This window comes from Phaenicophaeus curvirostris, chromosome 9 (genome assembly GCF_032191515.1).
Source record: "Phaenicophaeus curvirostris isolate KB17595 chromosome 9, BPBGC_Pcur_1.0, whole genome shotgun sequence".
NCBI classification, from domain to species: domain Eukaryota; kingdom Metazoa; phylum Chordata; class Aves; order Cuculiformes; family Cuculidae; genus Phaenicophaeus; species Phaenicophaeus curvirostris.
Window position 1 is genome coordinate 12238339 of NC_091400.1, and position 27149 is coordinate 12265487.

The following is a 27149-nucleotide window of genomic DNA, read 5'->3' on the forward strand; positions in this document are numbered from 1 at the left end:
GATTTCCCGCTTAGAGGTGATTAGTTTTTTAATGGTAACTACATCTCCAAAGTAACCCCATGTCACTGCGCCAAGCTTGTGTTTTATGGTTAAGGTTTTATAGTTAACTTGCCTAGTGAACAGCCTGATAATTACATCCTGTGTTTCAGGACACGCTCTGCTTCCAAAGCTGCAGAATGTTTATTGGCATTAAGCGAAAGCAACTTAAATTTAGCAACCATGGCTATATCAATGCAGCAGGGTGAAAGAGGTGATTCTCCCCCTCTACTCTGCTCTTGCAAGACCCCACCTGGAGCCCCGTGTCCAGTTTTGGAATCCTCAATATAAGGAGATGGAACTGTTGGAACAGGTCCAGAGGAGGCCACGGAGATGATCCAAGGGCTGGAGCATCTCTGCTACGACGACAGGCTGAAAGAGTTAGGGTTGTTCAGCCTGGAGAAGAGAAGGCTCCGGGGATACCTTAGAGCAGCTTCCAGTACAGAAAGGGGTGACAGGGAAGTTGAGAAGGGACTTTTTACAAGGGCCTGGAGCGATAGCTTGAGCAGGAGTGGCTTTAAATTGGAAAGGGGAAGATTTAGATTGGACATTAGGAAGAAATTCTTCACAATAAGGGTGGGAAGGCCCTGGCCCAGGTTGCCCAGAGAAGTTGTGGTTGGCCCATCCCTGGAGGTGTTCAAGGCCAGGTTGGATGGGGCTCGGAGCAACGTGATCCAGTGGGACGTGCCTCTGCCCATGGCAGGAGGTAGAACTGGGTGGGCTTTGAGGTCCCTTCCAGCCCAAACCATTCTGTGATCCTATGATTCTGACTCCTATAACACTTATTTGAAAGGCTACACACAAAGCAACACCCGCATCTCACAGAGAACTTCCCTGGCAAGTTTTTCAACCACACAGAAATAAATTCACCTCCTCTGTCGAACTGATTAACACGAAGACTCCTTACGGGAAATGTGCAAGCTTTCCTTCAGCAAGTATGAAAAATATACTGTAATATGTTAAAAAAAAATTAAATGGGAGTACGTTCGCAGTCAGTGCTGGCTGTGCTGGCCTCGGGCGAAGTGGCAAGCAAAGTCATACTTGTTTTTACACTTACACCCACAGATGTTGCACTGAAAAGGGTTTTCGAACCCGTGACATCCCATATGAATGGTATAAAGGATATTGTCCGCAAAGTACATGTCACAGTGCTGGCAGTGGTGCAGGAGCTGGGGGTCCTGCACCGGGAGGGTCGGAGCTGGGGTACTGGGCTGGCTGTTGCTGATGCTGGGAGTACTGGTGTGGGCGCTGCGGTCGCTGCTAGGACCCGCCACCGGGCTGTAGTTCCTGGGGTTGTGGCTGGGCCGCGGATCCGGGCTGGTGGGAGAGGAGCTCTGAGGAACGCTTGCTGACACATTGGAAGCTCCCGCAGGGGCCGCAGGCTGCTGCATCATGAACGGCTTTTCGTCTTGGCAGGAAACAACATCAGGAGAGGCTGGGTTTTGAGTTTCAGGCGGCAAGCTGGATAACTGTCCGGCCAGCGTAGAGAGCTGGTTTAAAGGATTATCTACCATAAGGTCTTGTGGATCTCTCGGCAACCCACTGCTCTGGGATGGTTTTGCCATGCTCTCATACGCCTCAGTCTGGATATTGGGGATTTCATGAGTGAAATCGTTAAGGTAATCTGGTTTCTGAACTACCATGGAAGGCGGACTCAGATTAATTAATGCTCTTCTGCTGTACCCTAGATTGCCAGTCTTCTTCTGCAAAACCCCCCACATCTTCTTGCTGCTGAGGGAAGACCTCGTCCCCTTGATGGGCACCATCTTGTGTTTGCGCCTGCGGTGGTGAGATAAGTTGCTTCGGTCACTGCAGCGAAAGGAGCACAACTCACACTTGTATGGTTTCTCACCAGTGTGCGACCGCATGTGAGCTTCCAGGTGACGCTCGTAAGCTGAGGCAAAGGGACACAAATGGCATCTGTGTGGCTTCTCACCTGGAAAATCAAAACAAATAATGCTATAGAATCTCAGAGTGTCAGAGGAAGGCTTTGCGTCGAACAGGTAGCAGCTAACCAGGAGCTGCTGATCACAAAGCTTCACTTCAGTCACTGCCAGTCTGGAGCTCAGCTAGGTGTTTGGTGGAAGAGCAGAGCTTGGACTCTCTGCCTCACCCATGTGACAGTGAGCACCAGGGAAAACGGGACCAGAATCAGTGTAACAGACAACCTGATGAGGAAGCACAGCTGTGGTGCCAAGGACTGAGCACAGACATGTCTGTGTGGTGCTCTGAGCTGGATCTGAACTCCACCTCACCTGTAAACCACGTGCGCAGCCAGCTACAGGAAGGTCTGCACCACTAAAACGTAATGACTCTTAATGAGAACTGTGTTCACGCACTGAGGTAGGGCCGGCACAGTCCATGTAATCCATCTCTTGGCCCTCTGCCACGCTTCTCCACTATCCTTCTCCCACTGCATGTCCCTTGTTTCAGAAGCTCAGAAAAGCACTGCAGAGAGTAAAGCTATTAAAAAAAAGACATCTCTTATTGTCCACACCACGTGAGGCCAACGGCAGGGGAAGCTGTATCTGCTCTATGAAAAACAAGACAAAAACCCTGCTCCAATACATGCTGCCACTCTGCAGATGCCTGGTAAGAACAGCATCAACGCTGGGTCAGATGCAGGTACGCAAGCCATGGGGTTCCATCTCCTATTGGATACACAGCATTTCCACTGGGAGCCTGCAAACAGCAACAGCTACGCACAGCGGCCACTCACGGTATCGCACAGTGATTCACAACATCTTCAGAGTCTGAACTCTATCATTTCTAGCCAATTGCTGTTTTCTATCCCCATTATGCCTCGCTGACAAAAGCCAACACTGCAGGGCTGGTGCAAGGAGCACAGACTCCCGCAAAACACACCCTGGGAGCTGCTGCACAGAAATCACAGTTCACAGCCATGGTCTGACTAGGAACAACCATGCCCAAAGTGTGACAATTACATCCACATGATGGCAGCATGTTCTTCACAGCGAGTCCTGGCATGCTGCCTACCCATCAACACGGAAATGATGAACTTAAAGCGTTGGCACAGTCCACACCAAACTGGAAACCTGTAAAACTGGGTTTTGCAGAAACCATTTTTTTTCACTGTTATGCCTGCTAACAGCCATCAAGCTTTCCATAGCAGTGTTGCATATCTGGCAGGCACCAGAGGCTTCACAAGGACCTGTTGACTGGTTTCTCTCATTTGTGAAGGAGTTGGAGCTGACTTCACAAGCATTTCAGGATATTCTAACCTTTACTGTGAGTTTTGCTTTCCAGTTTTATAAACCCAGCAGTGGCAAACACTCTTAGGTACACCACAGTAAGTACTTATTTGATGATATGGCCTCACATTTGAATACTCTACCAATAAGAAAACTTTATTCTTATTAGCATGTTTTGTACTTCCACATCTGAAGTGTTGTAGAAGAATATGTTCACAGCTAAACAGTAGAGGAAGAAAAGCCGCCATAAATCTCCACCTGGTGGCAGAAAAGTTTTCACTTTTCTGATTAGCAAGGAAAAACTACAAATATGTTTAGAGCCCCTTAATTTACACTGATGCCCTCATACTGAACTGCTCTCTCTCACAGAGTTCCGTCAAATTCAGCAGTCTGCAATTATAAATGTAAGCAGGAATTTGCATAATTTAAATAGGTAAATGGCATACTTTTAAATAGTCTATTAAAACAAAACGCAAGTTCTAATCGTTGAGGAACTCTCAGAGCTACCCCGCTGCTTGAAGATGCCAACTCCTAACATGGAAATCATTGAGTTGAACCACAGCGCATCACAGCAAAGCACTGCAGAACATTCCATACCTGTGTGAATCCTAATGTGCTCTATGAGCCGCGCTGTTCCTTTGCTGGCGTAGTTGCAGTACCGACACTTCAACTTCCCATCAAAGGTCCTTTCAAACCCATCCACCAACATTCCTGAGTTTTCATCCAGTGAGACTTCAACAGAAGGATGATCCAGGCCATTCTGATCCCCTTCAGTTCCAGCTGTGAAAAAAGGTTTCAATTAAGAATTGGTGAGATCGTTCCTTTGTGCTGAGAGCATGACAAATGCCTTCTGCTTCTGTATACCCTTGGTCTTTAAATATACAGAACCACAAGGAAACCTGACTGAAGCAAAGGTACACACACGTCTTTGGTGATCGTAGAATCATTTGGTTGGAAAAGACCTTCGAGATCATTGAGTCCAACCGTCCCTGTCCACTACTAAACCAGATCCCCGAGCACCTCATCTACGTGGCTTTTAAACCCCTCCAGGGATGGGGTCTCCACCACCACCCTGAGCAGCTTCTGCCAGGGCCTGAGAAGCCTTCTGGTGATGAAATTTTTCCTTATGTCAAATCTGAACCTGCCCTGGCGCAGCTTGAGGCCATTTCTTCTTTTCCTATCCCTGTCACTTTGATGTGACAATGACTTATCAGAAATGCTTCCACAGAATGTAGCAGTCTGTGAAATTATCTGGAGTTTAAACAGCACGACCATTCTCAAACAAATAAAATGTGACAGTAGTGAAATGAGCTTTACCTCCCTGAAGAGTCTCTGCTTCCTTGTCTCCACTAACGGATCCCGAAATCATGTTCACATGGTGAGTCTGCTGCGTAAGGTATTCCTGGAAATCTTTTACAAAGTCCAGAGGCTCTGGTTTCTTTTCACCCATATTTACAGTCTTTACGTTTACAACCTCTTGGGCCTAGAAGGAAAAGTATTTCCAACACACAATCATCACTGGATTTGACTCCCTTCATAAAAACAAGTTCAGGGTTTTTTTTGTTTTTAAGTAACAGAACTGCTGTTATCACACAGCACAACTAAATGCACAAACTGACAAACATCACAATACCGGTTTTAGAGTTTTTAACTCACTAAAGATCAGCAAATACGCTTTACTGGGGAAACCATCATCAGCTACAGCAACGTAAGGTCAGTATCAAACTGGATAAAATTACATAATAATCAAAATCAGCTTGTCTTCTCTTTTGAACGGATTGTACCTGAACTTAAGTTCCTTGCTAGGTAGCAAGCATGCTCCAAAACGTACTCGCGACAGGTCAGCTAGAAAGCACAGAGCACAGCTTCTCCTCTTTCCCTGGAACATATATACAAGAAATGTAAGCTCAGTATTCTTCAACCCCATGAACTGTTAGAAAGAAACCTAAAAAACTGATATGTTTTGGAGGACAGTTTCTCTGCTGCTATAAGTTTTAATAAAACAACTGCACTTCAGCAAAAGCTTTGCAAAGACTGCATCTATTCCTTCACGTATCTCAGCGAAAGACACTTCTGTCTGATCATTCCAATGGCTTCTCTGGTGAACACGTGCCTCCAAAACATCCCAGAGCTGGGTCAGTCATTACAGCAAGTGTAATGCTGGGAAACCAACTGAATGTCACTGATGAGCAAAGACAGGAAGAACCCTCAGAAAGAAGTATTTCATAGTTCTCTCAAAATTTTAGTTTCCTGTGCTGCATAAAAGCCTTGAACCATTTCGTTATTTTACACTGAAATAATAAAGACATTCACTAGAAACCTCTGGTTGTGCTCTTTTCTGGGACTGCAAATGAAAAACCTCCTCCAGAGTCTCAATATGCAATGAATTTGTGAATGCAGAATCTGGGGTTCAATCAGGAAGATGGCACTGAGTCAGTGACATCATTATTCTTTTAGATTATAACCAGGAATAATTTATAATACTACATTCTTAATAAGGACAGAATTCTGTTTTCTAGCTGCTACCACGCAAAACACTAAGTGACCTACAAAGACTCAAGTTCTGTCTTCCAGACCACACTCAGACAAAGTATTCTGCATTTTCAAAGTCATTTACAAGCATTAGCTCATTGTTGGCATCCAGATGACTGTATTCTCTCATATTGCAGCTAAGTGTGCTCAATTACTATCATTATTATCACCATTAAGCTAGTTTTGAACACTTCTTTACATATCAGCTCTGCCTACCCTTTTTCAGGCGTCAACAGCCTCGTGTTGGCTTAAGTTAATTTGTGTTCCATGCATTGGCATCTCCTGTAATGAAATAAAGATACTGGGATATGAGTTAAAGACATGGAAGAGAAAAACAAGACACAGTGGAGTCCTCACCAGGCCAACTTTCACCATATTATAACAATAATTTAAAATCAAACCACTCTAAATGTTGAATGGTTCAACATAAAACAATGTTAAAAGATCATTTTCCACAGAATAATTCTCTGTGTAAGGCACAGAAACTTATTTGATTGATTACATTTATAATTATGTTTACTTTTAAAAGAAAATTACACAGAATTTTAAATACCTGCTTAGGGAAAAGACATCATTTTGGGTATTAACTGCATAAAATTTCCTTTTTTGACCTCACTGATTTATTCCGAGAACCTTTCACTTTCTTTTTTTTTTATGTCCTTGTAGGTAAATTGCCACAACACAACAACTGCTTCACTCCTCTGCGTTTGTACCCACAAGAGAACCTTATGATACTTAAGGTGGTATTTTTTACAGCTGTATAACCAGCATCTCCCTTTTTTTGGAGGAGGACACAGATCAGATGCTTGCTATGTCACTGCTGCCAACTAGTAAATGCAATTTGAATCACGAGAACCTGAGCAGCTCGTGTTCCATGTGCTGGAATGGGCTGGCCACACCAGAGTGCCTCATGCCCTACTCGCACACTGTGCACAGACCATGACACCTTCCCTGGCGTTGCGTGCGGATGGGTAGAACCCTGGTTACTCACTCTCTACTGGTTATTCTCTCCCTACACGGGCACAACCACGGGGTTCAACATCAGTCACAGTGCCGAAGTGTGCAGAGTATACCAGCTGAGAAGTGCCAGGATAAGCCAAAATTAATGGCATTATAAATATTATTCCTAGCAGTTTCATGTAGAGAGCTCGCACTGCAGTATTTATATGCCCAGAGCAGTAGTGGCTGCCCCGTCCCTGGAGGTGTTCAAGGCCAGGCTGGATGGGTTCTTGGGGCAACCTGATCCAGTGCTTGGAACTGGATGGGCTTTGAGGTCCCTTCCCACCCAAGCCATTCCATGATTCTGTAATAGAATAAATTAACTACAAGTACATATATGCATCCTGTTTTCCTCTGAGGAATTAAGGAAAGAATATGGAGAGTGCAAATGAGTCCAACTGTACCCATCTACTACTAAACCAGCCCCGAGCACCTCACCTACATGTACCTGGACTTTGAACCCCTATGGGGCTGGGGACTCCACCACCTCCCTGGGCAGCCTCTGTCAGGGCACGAGAACCCTTTGGATGAAGGAATTTTTCCTGATATCCAATCTGAACCTCCCCAGCGCAGTCTGAGGCTATTTCCTCTCGTCCTATCACTTGTTACTTGGGAGCAGTTCCCAGCATCCACCTCTCTGCAAGCTCCTTTCAGGCAGTTCTAGACAGCGACGAGGTCTCCCTTGAGTCTCCAGGCTAAACAACCCCAGGTCTCTCAGCCACTTCAGATAACCCTTGTTCTCTAGACCCTTCCCCAGCTCCGTTCCTTTCTCCAGATGCACTCCAGCCTCTCAAAGTCCTTCTTGTAGTGAGCGGCCCAAAACTGAACCCATGAATTGAGGTGCAGCCTCACCAGCACCGAGTCCCAGTGCAAATCCCTGCTCTGCTCCCTCTGGGCACACCACGGCTGACACAAGCTGGGAAGCTGCTGGCCTCCTTGCCCACCTGGGCCACTGCTGGCCCATGTTCAGTGGACACAGAATTCAAGTTCCCCACATCCCCCAGGCTTGGGTGGGATGTGACAACGCATGGATGTCCCCCTCTCAGTCTTCCAAACCCAGGAGAAGACACAGGGCTGCACTCCCACCTGGGCATGTGACCCCCCACTGCTCCCCATTCTCCCAAACAGGGGAGAAGCCAGGGGGTGCGCTACTCCACCTGCCTGCCGCACCCCCAGCTCCCAACTGCCCCCCAGCTCCCCTAATGCTGCCCCCTCCTCCTCGCCACCTACTTCCCACTGCCACTGTCCTACCTGCTCCCACCCCCCACTGCACCCCTCCCTGTTCCCCAATGCCCCCCTCCCCTAATGCTGCCCCCACTGTGTCCCCTGCTCAGCATTGCCCCCCTCACTGCTCCCCAGCTCCCCACTGCTCCTCTGCTCCCCACTGCCCCCACTCCCCACTGCCCCCGTTGCCCCCCCACACTGCTCCATACACACTGCCCCCCCGCCCCTCACACACTACCCCTCGCTCCCCACTGCCCCGCCGCTCCCCATTGTCCCACACACGCTGCCCCCCACATACTGCCCCATCGCTCCCCACTGCACCCACACACTGCCCCCCCACAATGCCCCCCGCTCCTCATTTCCCCACACACACCGCCCCCCCACACACACACCCCCACTGCCCCCCACGCGTTAAGCCCCGCTCCTCACTTCCCCACATACACAGCCCTCCCGCTCCCCACTGACCCCCGCTCCCTCGACGCTGCCCCCAGCTCCCCCTGCTGACCCCCACTCACCGCTCCCTCCCCGCCACCGCCATGTTTGTTGTGCCACCCCCCTCAGCCACGCCTCGCGAGAGCGCGCCGGGGCGGGGCCACGATGGCGCCGGGGTGGGGCGGGGCCACGATGGCGGCGGGGCGGGGCCAAGATGGCGGTGGCGGCAGCTCTGGGGCTGCGGGGGCTGAGGCTGAGCAGCGCCCAGGTGAGCGCGGGGCATCGCTGTCCCCAGGTTGTGGAAATGATTATTGCGGAAAAAAAAAGACACAAGGAGCTGACGCGCGGAGCCGGGGCTGCTACAGAGCGCGGAACGTTTGGTTTTAAAGCGGGGCTGGCTCCTGCTGCTCAGCCTCCTGCGAGGAGCACCTTCCCTTCGCTTGTGTCCGCGCACGCCCAGCATTTTCTGATTAAAAAGGTGGCCGGTGTGTAACCCCCGAGTGTCTGAAAAGGTTACTGGGCGCAGCAGCAGAGGAGGGTTTCTTTTTCTTCTTTTTTGTTCGTAATGGTAAAATTCGCGGTTTCGGTTTGTGGTCGGGTTGCCTGTCTGCGATTTAGAATTCCAGGCGGCTGGATGCTGGCGTTCAGCCATCGGTTTGTGAAACGCAGGATTATTTAGTTTGTGTTGCGTTTCGACAAGGCGATACGTTTCTGTTTTGCTTTAAAAAAAAATCCTAGATCATCTAAATCTCATTTCTAAACCTTCTTTTTTCTAATCAAGATTGCCATCTCATTTAAACTGTAGATCGCCTCAGAGGCTGGACCTGATGATCCCTGAGGTCCCTTCTGCTCCAACATTCTGTGCTTCTCTGTTCAGGCAGTGTTTTCCAGGCTCTGTCCATTCCGTGAAGATGACAGCACCTGAGTTCCTGAGATCTGTGCTGAGTAGAGAGGGCTGTTCTAGAACCACCTCCATCTGCAGCCTTCCCCATCTCAAATGCAGGGTCAGGCAGAGCTGGAGCCAGGTCCGAATTAGCAGAGATTTAGCTGTTGTGAAGTTAGTATTAATATTAAAATGACTCCTTGGAAAGGAATAGAGTGTGCATGATATTTCTGGAAACTTTTATACACGTGCGTGTAAGTGGGAAATACATCCTGTCCCAGCTCTTGTCTGGCTGCGTGCGATTGATGGAGATCACTGCTTCGTGTGCCCAGGCCTGATAAAGGGTGCTTGCTTTCTAAAACCTCAAAATGAGTCTTAGAGAATTTATATGCTGGTATTTTCGGTATCAGACTCACAGAATGGTTTGGGGCAGAAGGGACCTCAAAGCCCATGCAGTCCCACCCCCTGCCATGGGCAGGGACACCTCCCACTGGATCAGGGGCTCCAGCCCCATCCAACCTGGCCTTGAACACCTCCAGGGATGGGGCAGCCATCCTTCCTGTGCTGAGGACTCCAGAACTGGACACCAGGTGGGGTCTCACAAGGTGGAGCAGAGGAGCAGAATCCCCTCCCTCGCCCTGCTGGTCCCTTTGGATGCAGCCCAGGACATGGTTGGTTTCTGGCCTGCGAGCACCCATTGCTGGCTCATGTCAAGCTTCTCATCCCCAGCACCCCCAAGTCCTTCTCCTCAGCGCTGCTCCCAATCCATTCTGCTCCCCCAGCCTGTAATTGTGCTTGGGATTGCAGGTGCAGGATCTTGCACTTGACCCTGCTGGACCTCATGATGTTCACACAGGTGGCCCCGTGCCCCCAGTGCACAGCTCTCTGGGCTCTCCGTGCTCTCCAGTCCTGGCGGGGGGCAACGTGGGCAGCTGTAGGGGTGTCAGGGGCCAGAAAGCACGAATCTGCTCAGCCAGAGTGGGTGCTGCGCTGCCAGGGTGAGGGCAGCTTGGGAAAGCTCTGTCCTTCTGCCTGGAGTGTTTTGGGGTGCAGGGGTGGTATGGGGCAACTTTTGGGGTAATAAGGTTCTTGTGAAACAGGTTGGGTTCAGAGCGGCCCAAGGCTGGTGTGAGCCAGCAGCCTGGCTCTGGCAGCAGAGAAGTTGTGCTGTCATCTTTACTGATCCGAACAGGCTTGTGGTGTTGTACGGCATCAAAAGACAAGCAAACAAGCAGCAAACCTGGGTTTGTGCTGCACATGCTTTTAATGCGCAGAGCGAGAAGACATGCTGGGCTGAGACCTTCTGTGGGTGTGTTGTGACACCTGAAATAAAGAAAAGCAGTCTTATAAGTGAGGGCAATCGAGCTTCTATAATGGAGCTTCTCTGTGGAGAAGTGGAAGCTGGCTGGGAACCAGCCACGATGCATACAGGATGGAAGTCCTCAAGGAATGCAAAGCAAGCCGTGGCCTTCATTTATTTATATTTTGATGATGCAGCCAGGTCAGCCAGCATTAAAATCTTGTTGTAGATTGGAAAACAAACAGAAAGAAACTGAAAGAATTAATCTTTAAAAAGCTGAAGTGGAGGTAAGAATTGAGATAAACAGGAAAATCAATGTTATCAGCAACCCAGAAACCAGTTTTCAAACACGCGTTTAGTAGGGCCGGATACTGATCTCATAGCAGTATAAATCATCACCTCACCTACAAAAAAAGAGGAGGGAAAGAGCAGGGAGGCAGTCTCACAGCATTTGAGCAATGTGTGTGCTCTTTAAATAAGCATCAGAAGGTTAACAATGCTGTATGAGTGCATGACTCCTGAGAATGAAAATGTAAACAGTAATGTAGTCACTTGATTTTTTGTAATCAATGTATGTCAAAGCCAAATCCCTTCCACACTGTGGTGTTACTCTAGAGTGAAACACGTAATGCCTGTAGGCTGCTGCTCTGCGTGTGGGTGTTGTCCGTGTAGGTGCTGTCTCTGGGGGCCGTCCTACTGGGTTTAGACTTTTCAAGGTAACCTTGTTGTGAATGTCTCTTTTGTCCTGTAGCGCCAGCTCGATCGGGTGTCAAACAAGGTTTATCAAATGGTGTCTGTGTACATAGGCCAAGGGCTGCCATGTTCCCCTAGCCGCAGCAGGATGCCTTCTTTTGCTGCCCCAGGGAGTTGGTTCCAGTGGAAAAGCCTCCACAGGGAAGCTCTGGGGAAGGAGGAAGCCTTGGGATGGTGTCCGCGAAGGAGGGAGGGTCTGTGGGCAGAGCAACCATTCCCAGGAATGCTGGATTTCTTTGGCGTTGTTGCCAAAAGTAGTTCTGCTGTAACCTGGGACAAACACTGAGCTGGTCACTGTGTTTCAGAGCTTCTACTTGCTGGCTGGGCTGGGCACAGGTCACCTCAGCCAGTGCAGTCCTGCGCATTTGTGCCTCACCTTGCTGAGCTACTTCTCATCAAATTTGTCCAGCTTCCCATTTTCATGAAAGCACATGAGAGAAAAATTTGTATTTTAGTCTACAAAACCTATACTTCCCACTTTGAATGGGTGAATTCTCTGCATGCGCTTAGTGATGGGTTCACCTATGTGGTCAATAATTCCACGTGTCAGGAGCCATCAGATGGAAGCAGAGGTAATCCCAGAGTATCACCAGTTACTGTTCCAACAGTGCTGGTTTATTGCCCGCTGAGCATACCTGCTTGTGTTTTGTCTTCTTAAAAAGACCCTGTGCATTGTTCCTGACAGCTCTTGGTCAACACTGGTGAAATATCCTCAGTGGTTCATCTCTGGTTATGCCACCTTGGAAGAAAAATGCTTTTTCCTTTGTACTTGGAAACAGAGTAGCAGAGGGAGCAGGAAGCCTGTGTTTTGCAACCCTAAAACTACTCAGGAAGCGTTCCATGTTAAATATACCAAGGAGGGATCTTTGGGCTTTTCTTTCTTAGACCTGTGCCTGAGTTTAAGCTCAATTGAGAACACTTTGGTAAGGACATGGACTTACTCGGGTGGATGTTCAAGTCTCTCATATCTGGTGTTAAGCAACCCTCCGTAGCTGAATAGTCTGCCAATAATCCATTCCTGACTGACACCTTCCAGAACATGGATTTTTTTTCTCTATTAAAGCAACTCTTATTTTGGTTTTCTGTACAGAGTCTTCACTTGAAAGTGTTGCTGATCACCCAGACTTTGTATTCGTGGATCAGCCCCACTGGTCAGTATTTGTTTTATGTGACCAGGGGTGCGGAATGTGAAGGAATAGTGAATGTTCATAGCATATTTGACTTCTATGTTACCACTTTATACTATTTTTTTTTGTGCCATACGTGACTGGCAGTGCTAAGGTTGGGCTTTCCTTACTATAATGGACTGATGCATCTTATCTCTAAGGCAGAACGTGTCCGTAGGTCTCTCTACATCAGTTCTTCAGCCAGGGAGATGACAGATGCTGAAAGCCAACATGAAAGAGAGTGAATTATTAGAAGGATCAAAGGCATTTTTACTTCCTGACCCTGAAGTTTCTGCTGTTTTTTGAGGAATGCTGCTGTCCCAGTGTGCTTTGCAGACCTGCCCTGTGTTCTGCCCTCAGCAGCAGACTGGTTACGGCACAGCCAGCCTGCTCACTGTGGAGTTCGAAGGGCATGAAGGCAGGAATGTCTTTTGGCAAGTGCACACATGTATGTGTGTTGTTTGTGTGGCACAGCTGGCTCTCTACAGGGGCTTCTGTCAGCAGTTGCCTTGGTGAGACATTAATATCTCCATATTTTAGACCAACACAGCAACAATGGCAGGTATCTGTAGCAGGGATCTGATCTGCAGGCTTTAGCCACAGCATGAGTTGGGGTTTGGGACCTGTGAGAGCAGAGCTGTTTTTCTGTCTTGGATCTTTGGAAATCAGTCAGGTGAACTGTGCTGCTTTTTGGAATGCTAGCTTTCAGGAGCGCATTCTGCAGTGACTGGACTACTGTTAGCTTGCCATATTCCAAGCCAGATCATGTTCAGTACATGCTGTGTTCTTTTAAAGCCCTAAGAGATGATTCTGTGGTCAGAAAGTACATGGACTTCCAAAGCAAATGTGTTTCTTTCTAGAGCCTGCTGTTGTCTACTTGAGGGAGCAGTTTATAGTTCCCCAAGGTGCAAACCCAATGACCTGTCCCAGTGTCTGCCCACCTACCGAACAGTCCCAGTGCACAGCTTGCTCCAAAAAACTGCTCTCTGCTCTATTCACCCTTTTGACTTGTCAAACGTGCTCAGCGCCAGTGACCTACCATAAAATGCCCTCCTGGTTGGACAACCAATGCTTGATACTGTTTGAGATTGTTGTATGTCGTGGGCAAATGGAGAGAGGTTAATCATAAATTACTCAGTTTAGTTTTTTTTAACAAGTCAACCAAATAAGACTGACTATGGGATTTGAACTAACTATATAAGAAATAACTACACAGAGGTATTAAATGCCGGGGCCTTTGCTCATTCTGAAAACCATGGAGTGGTGGGTAAGAACACAACGTGAATACAGAAATCCACAGTGGTGCTAAAAGTTGTGCCTTTCCACAGCACAATATGAATAATCCCAAGGAAGTGCCATCCAATTGCTTTAGAAACAGAGTCACTGGTCCCTAGAAAGCCAGGGAAAAAGCAAAGTCTGTTCTTGAAATTGGCAGGTTTTCTGTGAAAAACATTCATGTGCCTACTTCACATTTACTCTTCTCGTATATGTTAGGGAAGACATTAATTCTATCAAAATACACACATGCTACTATGAATATTGCAGCAGGCTTGTGAAATCATTTATAAAAATAAATGCTATCAACAGAGTTTGTTTGCTTTAGACACTAAAATTGACTAAAATTCATGTTTCTTAATACTATGTAAAATAACATTGTGGTAGCAAACTTCAAGAAAGAAAGTTGTTTGGTGTTAAGAGAAGAGTAATTGAAGGATATTTCCCTTTAGGATACTGGGGGGGTTATGTCTTCTCAAAACCCTTTAAACCAGACACTGAATGTAAGTTCTATTTCCTGTTCATTTGCTGAAAATGTAATGCTGAAAATGGGTAAAATGTATTGCTGTCTGTACACAAATACCAGTGCTGTTACTGTTTCTGTTCTGTATTTACTGTCAACAGCTGAAAAGAAATTTGCCAGCGTACCAGGTGCCTTGGCGGGCTTCTCCGTCTGCCTTCAGATCCTCCACATCACAACCTGTGCCCAGCCTAGCCAGCGATGGGGTCATCTGTGCTCCGCTGCAGACGTTCACTGAGGAGGAGACGATGCTGAAAAACATGGGTACCTATTGTCTGTGTGGTTAAAAGGCAGAATGTCTAACCAGAAGGGACATTTTAGCTTAGAAAATTCACTGCTTAATGATAGTTGTTGTTTCATTATAGTTACTGTTAAAACTGCTTTAGTTCACCAGAGAAAAATGTAATGTTCTTTTTCCGTGTTGCACAGTTCCACAGTGCAGTTCACTCCACATATATAAATACCTGTTTAAAACTGCTGCTGTCACAGAAGACCAGTTGCCTGGCTTTGGCTCGTGCTCTTTCCAGAGTGCTCACTTCAGCCACAGTTCACTGCTTGAGCTGGTTTCCAGAGGTTCCAGGCATTCCCAGAACAGTGGCAGATGTGATAACAGAACCTTGTGGTGCATTCCCTTGCTTCCCTTGGGTAGCTGTTTGTCCTTTTATTCACTTGCCTTGGCGAGTCAGGGAGAGCATGCGTAATCTGTCGGGGCACCATGTCGCTGTTACCCTGATCTCCAGTGGGGTGCTGGAACACTTACACTCTTGCTTTCTCCTCTTCATTGCAGTGACAAAGTTCGCGCAGGAACGAGTTGCACCTCTGGTACAGAAAATGGATGAGAATTCAAAAATGGAAGACTCCATAATACAGGGACTGTTTGAGCAAGGGGTCTGCACACTCTTACTTAATCGTTTGTTCAGATAGTGATGTCACTTATGAATCTCTGGCTGTGCACTTTGGAGGTTTTTAGGTTACAAGACTGAGGGTTGTAATTCAGATGAACCAATGAATCATGAATTTTGGATTCATCATCACTCCTTATCTTTTCTTGTAGAGTACTTTCCATCTCTCCCGCACCATGTTCTTTGTCTTATCTTTGAGGTCCTTATTTCCTCCCCCCATGTTTTTTCAATCAGATAGGCATAATCACACAGAATTCTCAAAACTCTGTGATGCTGATAAGTGGTGCTAGAAAAGGGTATCAGGAGTCCTCTGTGTCCTTACTGGGTAGTCACAAGGACTTGTGTTGCAGATAGCCTGTGGATTGCTCCAGAGCTCAATGCTGGCCTACCTTGCTGTCAAACCTAAAGCTTGTCTGGGTTTAGAATGTGCTTTTGTACAACAGCAACTCATAAATATTAGACTGTGTTGAGACTGCAGTTGTTCTGGAAAATGTGGTCAGGTTAGAGGGGTGACTGGCCTGTAAGCTGCACGTTTGTTATTTCCTGCAAGAAATGGCTGTCAGGTTCTGTGAAGGACTGTCACCCTGCTAAGGGTATTGCAGGAACACAGGTCTTTCGGCAAGGATCTGCAGATACTTGCATTCTGTGGTTCTTGTTTTAATCTCTTAAGTATTGGCTTGGACTAACGAGTTGTTGACAAGAGCTAACGGATTGGTGTATTGGCATCTTTTCTGTTTCAGCTGATGAGTATTGAGCTTGGGGAAGAGTACGGAGGAACAGGAGCTTCGTTGTTTTCAGTCATATTGGTGGTGGAAGAATTGGCCAAAGTTGACCCAGCTGTAGCTCTGCTGTGTGAACTCCAGAACACACTAACAAACAGGTTGTTTACCACATATGGAACGGAGGAACAGAAGAGAACTTACTTGCCCAGAGTCGCTAAAGATACCGTGAGTCAGGGTCTCACTTTAGTAAACTGTAATATGATTTTTAGTAGTTAGGTAATGGCAGGGTGGCTTTTTCAGTAACTGAGTGGGTGACTACAACATTGGAAAATCCGAGTGAACTTTGAAACATGGGTCAGAGCTGAGACCTGTGGTGGTGTAAGTACCTCCTGTCATCAGCAGCTGAGAGGAAGAAATAGAAAGGTGCAAATTAGTTTCATTGCTATTTAATTTACTGTGGAAAAGAACTTGAAAGCCATTGGCTTTGAGACCTGTAAATATATAGTGTTTCTGTTCTTCATCTCTGTACCGGAAACTTAGTTACTTCATTTTAATAGTTTGAAATGTTTGAGTTAAAGTTTGTGCTTGTTGATAACTATTCTTGTTGCAGAATGTGTTACATGTTCAGTAAAAAACACAACTGCTTTTTCACTTCAACTGCAGATAGGCAGTTTTTGTCTCTCGGAGGCCGGATCTGGCAGCGATGCTTTCTCTTTGAAGACTCGGGCTGAGAAGAAAGGAGACTACTATGTTATCAATGGCTCAAAGATGTGGATTAGCTTAGCAGAGCACGCAGGAGTTTTCTTTGTGATGGCAAATACGGATCCATCCTCAGTAAGTTGCTGCAGAATAGTTGAATTTCCATGACAACTGGTTATGTATGAAACCGTGAATTTTATGTTTATAACCTGATGTGAAAGATTAAGAATCTTTGAGCCTTTTCCTACCTGACAGCAAGCCTTTACAAATATGTCCTGACAAAAACTGAGAACTTGGGTAAAAACTTTCATCCTATAGAACCTTCTGATACGGGTTTGTTATTCATTTGACTGGTTTAGGCTAAAGATACCCTGTGTCTTCCTGCAGTCCCTTATCTGGCTGTGAGGTGTGTCTGGCAGCAGGCAAGGCCTCACGGCACAGTAGCAAACATCCTCTCTGTTCCATTTGTGTAACACTAGTCCCCTCTCCTGTCAAAAGAACTTCTAAAGTTGTTCTGTTTTCCAGCTGGAATATTTTAAAAGAAAGGTGTTTCTGGCCTTTATTAAACTATAATTAGCAGCCAACGATGGGACAGATGCTGATGGCAGAGTTTTCTTTAATAATACAGTGATATCATTTCTATACTGGAATGAGGTATTTAGACCAGCATTTGGTGATACTGGTATGGAAAACACTTCTTGATTAATTTTTGATTCATCCTAGGGATACCGAGGAATTACGTGCTTCATAGTGGATCGTGACACAGAGGGACTGCATGTAGGGAAGAAGGAAGACAAGCTGGGAATCAGAGCGTCTTCCACCTGCCCAGTAACATTTGATAATGTTAAGGTACCATGAGAGGTTCAGCTGTTGAAGTTCAATCTGTACATCACTGGAACTTGACCACATGTGAGAATCATAGAATCTTAGAATGGTTTGGGTTGGAGAGGACCTAAAAGCCCATCCAGTCCCACCCCCTGCCATGTGCAGGGACACCTCCCACTGGATCAGGTTGTTCAAAGCCCCATCCAACCTGGCCTAACGCCTGCAGGGATGGGGCAGCCACCACTGGACTGGGCAACCTGGGCCAGGGCCTCTCCACCCTCATCATGAAGAATTTCTTCTTAATGTCTAATCCAGATCTTTAGTCTTTAGCTTCAAACCATTCCCCCTTGTCCTGTCCCTGCACACCCTGATCAGGAACCCCTCCCCAGCTTTCCTGTGGCCCCTTTCAGCACTGAAGGCTGCTCTAAGGTCTACCCAAAGCCTTCTTTTCTCCAGGCTGAACAACCCCAACTGTCTCTGCCGGGAGGGAAGAATCTTAGCTAAATCCTCAGTGTTTTTTCTCCTTAGGCACTCTGGTTGCTTGGCATATTTTAACTTTTTCCTTCCTATTCCTTCACGGAAATATTGAGAGAGGTTGGGTTTCTTAAATCTTGATCCAGTTTTTCTCAATTATCTCTTTGTCATCATGTGTCAGGTAATGTTCTAAACAGATCTTGTAGGAATCTGGTGTCTGGTTTATGGCTTATGCCTTCACTTATGAGGAACATTAAACAGAACCTGTATCCTGATTCACCTGTGAACCGTACCAACAGTTCCAAAGAGAAATAACTGATTGGTTTTATTCTTTAGGTTCCTGCTACAAATATCCTGGGACAGGTCGGGCAAGGCTATAAGTATGCGATTGGAATGCTGAATACTGGCAGAATAGGAATTGCTGCACAGGTGGGGAATTTGCTTTAATACTGACCAGTCTATAACTTTGAGTTTAGGCTGACATTTACAACATATCTAAATCTAATAAGAATTAACTATTAATTATAGAAAGTACTTGGTTAAAAACTAAATTGCCACTAGATGTCACCCTCCCTGTACCTAAGACTCAGTAAATACAACTGCAAGTGACATAAGCAACAGATTTAGGAATCCTTACCTGGCAATTAGTTTGGTTTTCATGGTTAACTGACTGCTGCTGAAATATATCAACGTTTTCTCTTCCATTATGCACATTTATTTCACAAAGAAAACTTGCTTTGGAAAATATAACACCTCGGAATGTACAGTAGCAATGCTTCCAGCTGTGGTTGCATAAACAAATATGATTTTTTACAGTAACAGAAATGTCGCAGTTCATTGTTATGTTTGAAAATTGTACCTTGTGGCGTCTTAGGAGGGGGAGGTATTTACTGTCCTTACTAGCAGGTGTATATTCTGAGATACATGAGTTGTGGTTTGCTGTCCTTGCTGCTAGGGAAAGAGAGTCTGTGAAAGCACAATGGCTGTTCCAAAATTGTTCTCTTGCATTGTTTTTTCTAGAAAATGCTGGAATGAATGATCTCTCTCCTTCCTCTGTGCTAATTTTCTAACTTCTGAAAGAAGTAGCTAATTGTGACAGGTATCTTCTATAAAATGAGAAATCATTTTTAGTATGAAAATAACTGTGAATACTCATTGGAATTACTTTTCCTCTACCAGTGCCATGTGGAGCTGCAGCTCTGTAGTTTACAGTGATTTTCCCAGGTAATTAGGACTTTTGCTGGAAACACTTAATGTTTGTGCAGTTGTGTTGGACCCATAACTTTTGCTCAACAATTAGTGATACTGTTCTCACAAGTATTTTGTATTCAGTAAGAACGTTTCTTTCAGGAGTGTGGAGCAGGCACGCTCCTCAAAGTGTGGGCATTTTTGTGTCCTAACTCCTCTCCACTTGTCTCCTTTTCTACAGATGCTGGGGCTGGCACAGGGCTGCTTTGACCACACCATTCCCTACACGAAGGAGAGAGTCCAGTTTGGGAAAAGCGTCTTCGATTTCCAGGTACATGTCAGCAGACAAGTGGGAAACTTCCTCCTAGAGAGGAGGAGTCACTTGCAGTCAAGGAGGTCAAGACAGTGAGTGATCTAAGCTGGACAATCCATGCTGTGCCTCGTGTCATATCTCTGCTTCTTGATACTGAAGAGCATTCTTCAAAAGCGTTTCAGATGAGCCACATAAAATATATCCATTCTGTGCTGTGCACCATCACAAGTGCTGTATCGTTTAAAACTTCAGAACATGATTCACGTAACTCCTTGTTCATGGTAGGATATTCACTGTCTTTGGAAATAATACACAGGGAGCTCCATTCTCCTTGTCCATGGTAGGATATTCACTGTCTTTGGAAATAATACACAGGGAGCTCCTTTCTTTTCCGATTTTAGTATCACAGTGTGCTGAGTGTGTCACAGTTCTATACCCTCTCATGAGGTGGAGAGGAAGGCATTTTACTGGAGACACTAGGAATTCTTAAAAGACAAGGAAAACTAAGTTATTAGATTTCCTGTGTTGTACAAAGACATTTAGTTTTCATGATAATATCTGTATCTCAAAAGAAAATGGACTCTTTGTTGCAAAGATAGATGTATAGTTCAATAAGGAAGATATAAAATTGTAATTACGCTATAATTCTCTTGTTCAAAGAAACCGACATCTGATATGAAGGGGAGGAACATTGGTGCTACTCATAATTTATATGCATTTTAGGAAGCACCCACGGGTATTAGGGAAATTATTGGAACCACGTCTTTGGAATGGGAAATGGAATTTACAGTTGCCGAAGCATCTTGTTTTTCTGACCTGCATAAGGGTGGTTGCAGGTTTTAGGGAGTGTTGTTAATGTTTTAACAAGATGAAAGATTGTGTTGTGTTTTAGGAACGAGTTAGACAGCTGAATGTTCAGTTTCAACCATCGTCATGGGTCTCCTTGAATAACCCTGTTCTGTAGTACCTACCGTTTAGAGGTGAGCTGCAACACCTTTGGCCTTCCCCTTCAATCCACTCATCAGTCACGTCCTCTACACTTCCATGCTGCTCCCAGCTCTTGTCTTGTGGCTGTGGGACATGGAAAGAAGCAGGAGTTGTCACTTCCTAGTTCTCCTCTTTAGGAGGTACCTTTTTCGAGACTTTCTCAGTGAAGCTCCTCAGGGAATGAGACCTGTTCATGCAGGGATGTTCTCAACAGGCAACTGCACCTTTAACACACAGCTTTGACCCACCCGTGGCTCTGGCTCTGGGGTGCTGAGGAGGGTGTCAGGGTGTGGCTGAAGTTTTTCTTGATATTCATGGGTGCAAATGGGTTCTTGTTGAACCCTCCTGTCCAGACAGCCAGGTAAGGAGTCCCCCAGTACTACTGAATACAAGAAGAGGGAAGGAGGAAACAGGAGTGCAGTTTCTAAAGGGAGCTCAGCAGCTCCAAGGTTTTCCAGTGTGGATGTCCTAGATCCAGAGCTGTGCTGAATTAGAGTCCATTTAGATATGGGTTTGGTTTAGAGCGTAGGTGTGTTCCGTGCTGAAAAGAATGGCTCTTCCTTGGAACTCAGGATCAGAGCTCGGTGCTGGTTCTGCCTGACTCTGCTGTGATTCTTGCAGGGGATGCAGCACCAGATAGCCCAGGTGGCCACACAGCTGGAGGCAGCGCGGTTGCTGACCTACAACGCAGCCCGGCTCGCAGAAACAGGAAGGCCGTTCATAAAGGAGGCCAGCATGGCCAAATACTACACTGCTGAGGTAACACAGGACTTCTTTACTCAGTGGATTTATTTCACTGCTGTTTAAACATTTTTCTGTTACTGCATGTATACCTTTTATTTTAGGCGTTGCTGTGAATCTGTGGCTCTATTATCCTTTTCTCATTTCTTGTTCTCTATCTGTGTATGCAATGTGAAGCAGGCCACCTACTGCTCACATCCCTGAATAAACCCCTGAAAAACAAGCAACTACATTAAAAGGGAAAGTTAATTAGTGCTTTCGCTCATCTAGAGAGTTTTCATTTTCACAGAACCCTCTTTTGTGGCTGGAGAAGTGGCACGGTGAGACTTCATTTGTGACCATTTCAACTCCGCTAGTCACAACTGCAAGCCTTGATACCATCCAAAACCAGATTGCTCCTGCCTCTTTGTGACAGCTGCCTGGCACACTGCTGTTTCTTTTTATAGCACAGCACAGGAATTACTGCAATAACAGTTAATGAATCCTTGATGTCCTCTGATTTAGGAGAATGTAGTTTTTATTCTAAAATAACTTGCATAAATATGATGGATACCAAAAGATCAGTCTTTCCTCTTCCCGCCTGTTTGAGTTGCTGCTATAATTACTGGTTTGGTTTTGCTTTAAGTAGCTATGAAGAATAAAATACACTATGCTTCCATGAAGGTAGATCCTGAAGTTGTAACTGAATCTCTTTCCGTAGGTTGCAACACTGACCACCAGTAAATGCATTGAGTGGATGGGCGGCGTGGGGTTCACAAAAAACTACCCCATTGAAAAGTACTACCGCGACTGCAAGATAGGTGAGCAAGAGTTTGTGAAAAGGTGTGTTTGTAGCATCAGCTGTATTAAAGGTTGGGAATGAAGGACTGGCTATGTTTTTTAAGATATTTTTCCGCTGAAGCTGTAATTAATGCTGATCCAAAGGCTCAGCTGTAGGAAGGTAAAACTTCAGGTATAGATGCATATGAATGTAAGACTAGTTAAAATGTTTGGTTAGATACCAGTAGAATGCAGAGACATACATTGTGTCGCATTCTATTAAAGAAAATTCCGGTTCAAAAAAGATTGAAAATACTTCTTTTGGCTTGAAGATCTCGATGTCTGTGAGTTTTACTTTCAAGACTTCCTTGTTTACCAGTGTAATCCTTGGCATTTTGAGCAGCATTACCCTTTGGTTCTTGTTGCTGAGAGCATTTGCAAATACTTAGTTTTGTTGGTTACTTAGGAGCTGCTTTTCAGGAAATTGACTTGTCATTATATTCTGCCGGCAGAAGAGTGTTTTAATTGTTGCATATAGTAAAATATGACCATTTAAGTAAATAACAGTTCTATTTCTAGAACTTGCTCAGTAAAGCTTCACTTCATAATTGTAAATGTTCTACCTTACCTCTTAGAACAACTTCCTGGTCTCTCCTCACATACTCACTGTGGTTTTATAGTCTTCTGATTTGTTTTCTTCTGATTTCAGGTACAATCTATGAAGGCACTTCAAACATCCAGCTGAGCACCATTGCAAAAAGCTTGGCACAAGAGTACTGAGACCACAGGGACTTCACAATTGCCAACAGAAGTTGCTTCACTGGATGTTTATTGTACATCACACATATAATTGTAATCATAGAAATAATAATTAAGGGTACATTGCGACAGACAAAATCATAAGGAAAACCATGAATTCCCCACTGAATGAACATGTGATTCATGTGAAATCATGAATTCCACATCCAAATCCAAACCACAGGTTACAAGGATCTTTGTCTGGGACACCTCTGAGCTAGCACGTTGGCTGGAACTGTCACTTCAGGTTCTGCAAGTAGTGGCCTCCGCTGCGAGATTTCAAAGGGAAAACAAAAGCAGCCAAACCCTTGTTCTCTTGGTGTGGAGGTTCTGTTGGGCCCCCTAGGAGGAAGGACTTCACGCATGCAGCAGAACCATTGTGTGGCACGGAGCTGCTGTTTGCCCCAGCACCCTTTATTAGCGTGGGGCATAGGAGGGGCGTGTAGGAAGAGATGGAAGTGAGGATTTGCTTTCTCCCCGGTGGAGCTGTGTCTGTGGAGGTGCTGTAATTGGAGTAATTTTTATAGCAGCCCTTAGTGTGTTCTTAAGTATATCTTGGTAATTAAGCCCTTCCAACCCCAATTTGTGGCACTGAAAGGTGGATAATATCCACCTCCCTTTCCAGCTTTCTCAGCTGTTAAGGGTTTTAATCTAAGAGGCTATTTATAGTTCTCCTTTCATAAAAGGTTGAGTTGAAATCTTTGTGAAATGGGGTTTAAAAAGCTCTCATAGTTCTGCAAAAAGACAGAGAGATAAGCTAGGTAATAGGAATGCTGTGAGACTCACAGTGGCCTTTCCGTGTTCAGTGCATTTTACAAACTTCAATCCTCAGAACCTTCCTAGAAGTTAGGGAGGGAGCATTAATTTGCAGCCTGGGGAACTCCCTTCTTGGAAGGTAGTGGTTCTTCTAGTTTTTCTCCTTCTGAGAGAAAGAGAAGGGGAATTGAAAAGTATTTGCTTTTTTTATCAGTCTCTCTACTTTAAAATTAGACGTTTTATTTCCAGCAGAACCCTTTTCAGTGCTGGAGAACTCATTTGCTAAGAATCAAGAGACAGAAAGCTTAACACATGGAAAATGGTCATAATTGTAATTGGCAGTTTGTTTCAGGTGGGTTTGGAAGGGAAGGATCTGATTTCTGGATTTGGCTGCCTTAGAAGAATCTCATTTTAAAGCTGGTTTGTCACTGATGATTCACTTTGAGTAAGCTTGGAACGTTGCAGGCTGAGAGTCCCAAAGGATTTTCTGGCAGAATCAGGGTAAGTGACACTTTAAGGGCATGATTTTATAAAACCAGCAGACTGCAGTGCCTTACACAAAGAAACAACAAGGAGGGAAAACACTAGTGTGACTCCCTGTCTGCTTCGAAGGGAAGTAACTACTTCAGTGAGTTGCTGCCCTCCACACACTCTTTGCCTGGCAATAGGCGAAGAGTTCATGTGGTAATTATCCCTGTGCCAAAACACCCCCCTCTCTTCTCAGTTTCATCAACAGCTCGAATAGTTTAAAAATACAAGGATAGGAGGGTAGACTAGATGGTTCTTCAAGTTTTTTTCTAGCATTATCATTATCATTATTATTATTATTAATGCATTTCAAATTGTTTGTAGGCTTTCTTTCAGCAGAATTGAAATGGCTGGGGAAATGGCTAGACTAGAATTAAGACTGCAGACATCGCATCAGTTAACTGCAGTTATTCTGCTCGACGTAGTCTGTGAGTCTAAAATTATCATAACCATGCTACAAAATACTTGAGTTAGCATTTATTAATGTGATGAGTTGTGCCAATGTGAGGCAGTCTTTAGCTGCTGCAGTTCAACCTGCTTTGCTAACATGAATGTCAGCAGAGATCGGGTTTGGATTCACACTATTTAATAGGTCATAGCTTGGTTTCTGCAGTTCTGTGGGGCTAGGAAGTAAATGGCAATATTTAACAGACTTCAGATGGTGCTAAAAGCAAACCCTCTATGGAGGAGAGAGCCGAGCTCTGTGAAGGACTATTAAGGGATGGATATCAGGGTTATGTAAAGGGCTCTCTCTGTGTAGGGCTGAGCCACGTATCCATCTGAAAACATAATCGGGGGGGAAAATAATCAAAATTATGTGATTTGCTACAGTTTGAGCCCAGCTGCCATAGCCAAGGAACAGCCCTATCAGCTGCTCAATGGGTCTGGTCAGAAAAGCAAGGTCAAGCCTTTAATGCTACAGCTGCAAATACTTCACGCGTCTTGGTTCTATATGCTGCATTCAACACACAGTAAGTTTTGAAAGAAGTGTATGTATTGTCTGTGATTGTTGTTTACCAGATGCTGCAGAGGGACACATGCCCAAATTAATTATAACCCCTGAGTTTCTTTCTCAAAGGGCACGTGCTGGTGTGGAGAGCATTACCTGTCCCGGTCCCTGACTGCAAGGAGAGTTAACATGTTTCATCCCCTTAGGTGTGACTCCACTGCTTCCCTAATGCAGACAGTGGCTTAGCAGTGAGCTGTGCCCTTGTGCAGGGGCTGTGGATCACTGTCCGTCCTCCTGTTCAGTTTGGGACAGGCGTTTATGGGTTGTCGTAAACTTCATTTCTGCATCTAGTACTGTGGGCACAGGGCAGCTGGTCATGGCCAGCTTTCTGTGCTAACGGCAGGGCTCAAAGCTGCTTTACGCACAAATTGTTTATATTAGTGAGTTTTTATAGGCCTTGATTGGTCCACTGCATCCAATCTGTTGTTCTGGAATGGCATCTTCAGCATCAGATGTTGCCTTGGGGCTTCACAAGTTAGAGGAAAAGATCTGTGCTGAGAATGGGTTCAAAAGTGCCTGCATTTGCTGTTTGACTCATTATGATGCTAATCTTGTCTATCAGGTGTTGGCTTTCTAATAAATTGCTTCCAGATCTTGCAGTTTTTATACTGGGAGGGAATTCCTGTATCACCAGTAAGGTTTCTTTCGTTTGGTTCTGATTTATGGTAAAGGTCTGAGGCAGATTTCCACAGAAAGGTTTAATTGCTACTTGGGAAATACTCAAATACAACATTTTATGTGATGTTTTCTGTGCTGTTTTTCTTTCTTCCATGTTTATTTTCCTCATATAAAGATTGTGTTACTAAAAGCTTGTGTGTAACGCACAGTAATTGTTCATGGGGAGCCTTTTGCTGTGTAAAGAATTTTGTAATGAACATGTTATTGCCTTTCCATTTGGAAATCTTGTGGTGAGAGACAGATTTCAACTTCTTCCTACCAAGCTAAGCTTGATTTGACACACAGACTCCTTTGAACGCAGCTGTCTGACATTCCTGAGCTTGCGTATTGGAGACACGAAAGCTGAAGGAGCGTTTTTTCCTTAACCCCAGAACCTATTCAATGTGCCAAGGTGATTGATGCTCTCCAAAGTGAATTACATGGAAGTGGTTACTACAAATACTTCATAAATATCCCTAGAAGTGGGAAATGGAGCAAAGGAGGCAGGGGATGAGCATGGATGAGTAAGGAGCTTCTGGAGAAACTCAGCTGGAAGAAGGAAGTTTACGGAATGTGGAAAAAAAGACTGGACACCTGGGAGCAATATGGCAATGGTGTCAGAGCATGCAGGGATGCCATGAGAAAGGCTAAGGGCCCACTTAGAATTAAATCTGGCCCACAAGAATTAAATCAAGGGCAACAAGAAGGACTTCTTCAAGTGCATCAGCAGCAAAAGGAAGACAGGAAAATGTTTATTTGCTGCTGAATGAGGTAGGTGCCCTCGTGACAGAGGAGACAGAGAAGGCAGAGTTGCCGAGTGCCACCTTTGCTTCAGTCTTTACTGATAAGGCTGGCCCTCAGGAGTCCTGAGCCCTGGAGGAAAGAGAGTGGAGAAAGAAAGACTTTCCCTTGGTTGAGGAGGATCAGTTTAGAGACCATCTGGGCACACTGGACACTAGCAAATCCATGGTCCCTGATGGGTTGCACCCCAGCTAGGGGAGCTGGCAGATGTTATTGCTTGGCCAATCTCCATCATCTTTGAAAGCTCATGGAGAACAGGAGAGGTGCCTGAGGACTGCAGAAAAGATCCTAAAGAATAAGTATTCCCCACGTGACAGAAAGCTGTGTCTCAGTAGCCAAGTAACAAGCACTTTCAGAACTGGTTTTATTTAATATACATGGTGAGGACTTCTGAAGATGTTCATCAACCGTTTTGCAGGGATCTCGGAAGGAAGGAAAGCTGTTGCATGCTGTAACCACTCACTTACCAAAAAAACATTCAAATAGCACAAGGGAAAACAACAATACAGAAAGACATTCCCAATGTCTGCATGGCGAGCTTGTGTTATTTGTAGGCTGTCTATCCAGGAAATGAGCACATATGGACTAAAGAGTAAATCCTGCTCTATCCAGTCATACCTGGAGGTCCTACACCCTGTGTGACGTGCTGCAGAAATCA

The 27149-nt window shown here is 45.3% G+C and overlaps 2 protein-coding genes across 4 annotated transcripts; one reads left to right on the top strand and one right to left on the bottom strand.

The window, feature by feature from the left end:
* Nucleotides 1–969: 969 nt before the first annotated feature.
* IKZF5 (IKAROS family zinc finger 5) lies at nt 970–8575 on the bottom strand. 3 transcript variants are annotated; one of them, XM_069864399.1, is made up of 7 exons: nt 8519–8560; nt 6772–6856; nt 5997–6062; nt 5033–5127; nt 4566–4731; nt 3846–4028; nt 970–1972 (listed from the first exon to the last, which is right to left on the bottom strand). In XM_069864399.1, the coding sequence occupies exons 5-7, from the start codon at nt 4696–4698 to the stop codon at nt 1029–1031; spliced, it is 1260 nt and encodes a 419-aa protein (XP_069720500.1). In that variant the 5' UTR covers nt 4699–4731; nt 5033–5127; nt 5997–6062; nt 6772–6856; nt 8519–8560; the 3' UTR covers nt 970–1028. The 3 variants fall into 3 exon arrangements, with proteins under 3 accessions (XP_069720500.1, XP_069720499.1, XP_069720501.1); XM_069864398.1 differs by lacking the exon at nt 6772–6856 and having other exon boundaries at nt 8519–8575; XM_069864400.1 differs by lacking the exons at nt 6772–6856; nt 8519–8560 and adding an exon at nt 6506–6693.
* Nucleotides 8576–8643: 68 nt separating this feature from the next.
* On the top strand, nt 8644–25841 carry ACADSB (acyl-CoA dehydrogenase short/branched chain). The gene is made up of 11 exons (XM_069864306.1): nt 8644–8703; nt 14437–14596; nt 15120–15220; nt 15975–16181; nt 16620–16790; nt 17379–17504; nt 18291–18383; nt 19384–19473; nt 21064–21201; nt 21884–21983; nt 22652–25841. Exons 1-11 carry the CDS (start codon nt 8650–8652, stop codon nt 22720–22722), a joined length of 1311 nt encoding a protein of 436 aa, XP_069720407.1. The 5' UTR covers nt 8644–8649; the 3' UTR covers nt 22723–25841.
* The last annotated feature ends 1308 nt before the right edge of the window (nt 25842–27149 follow it).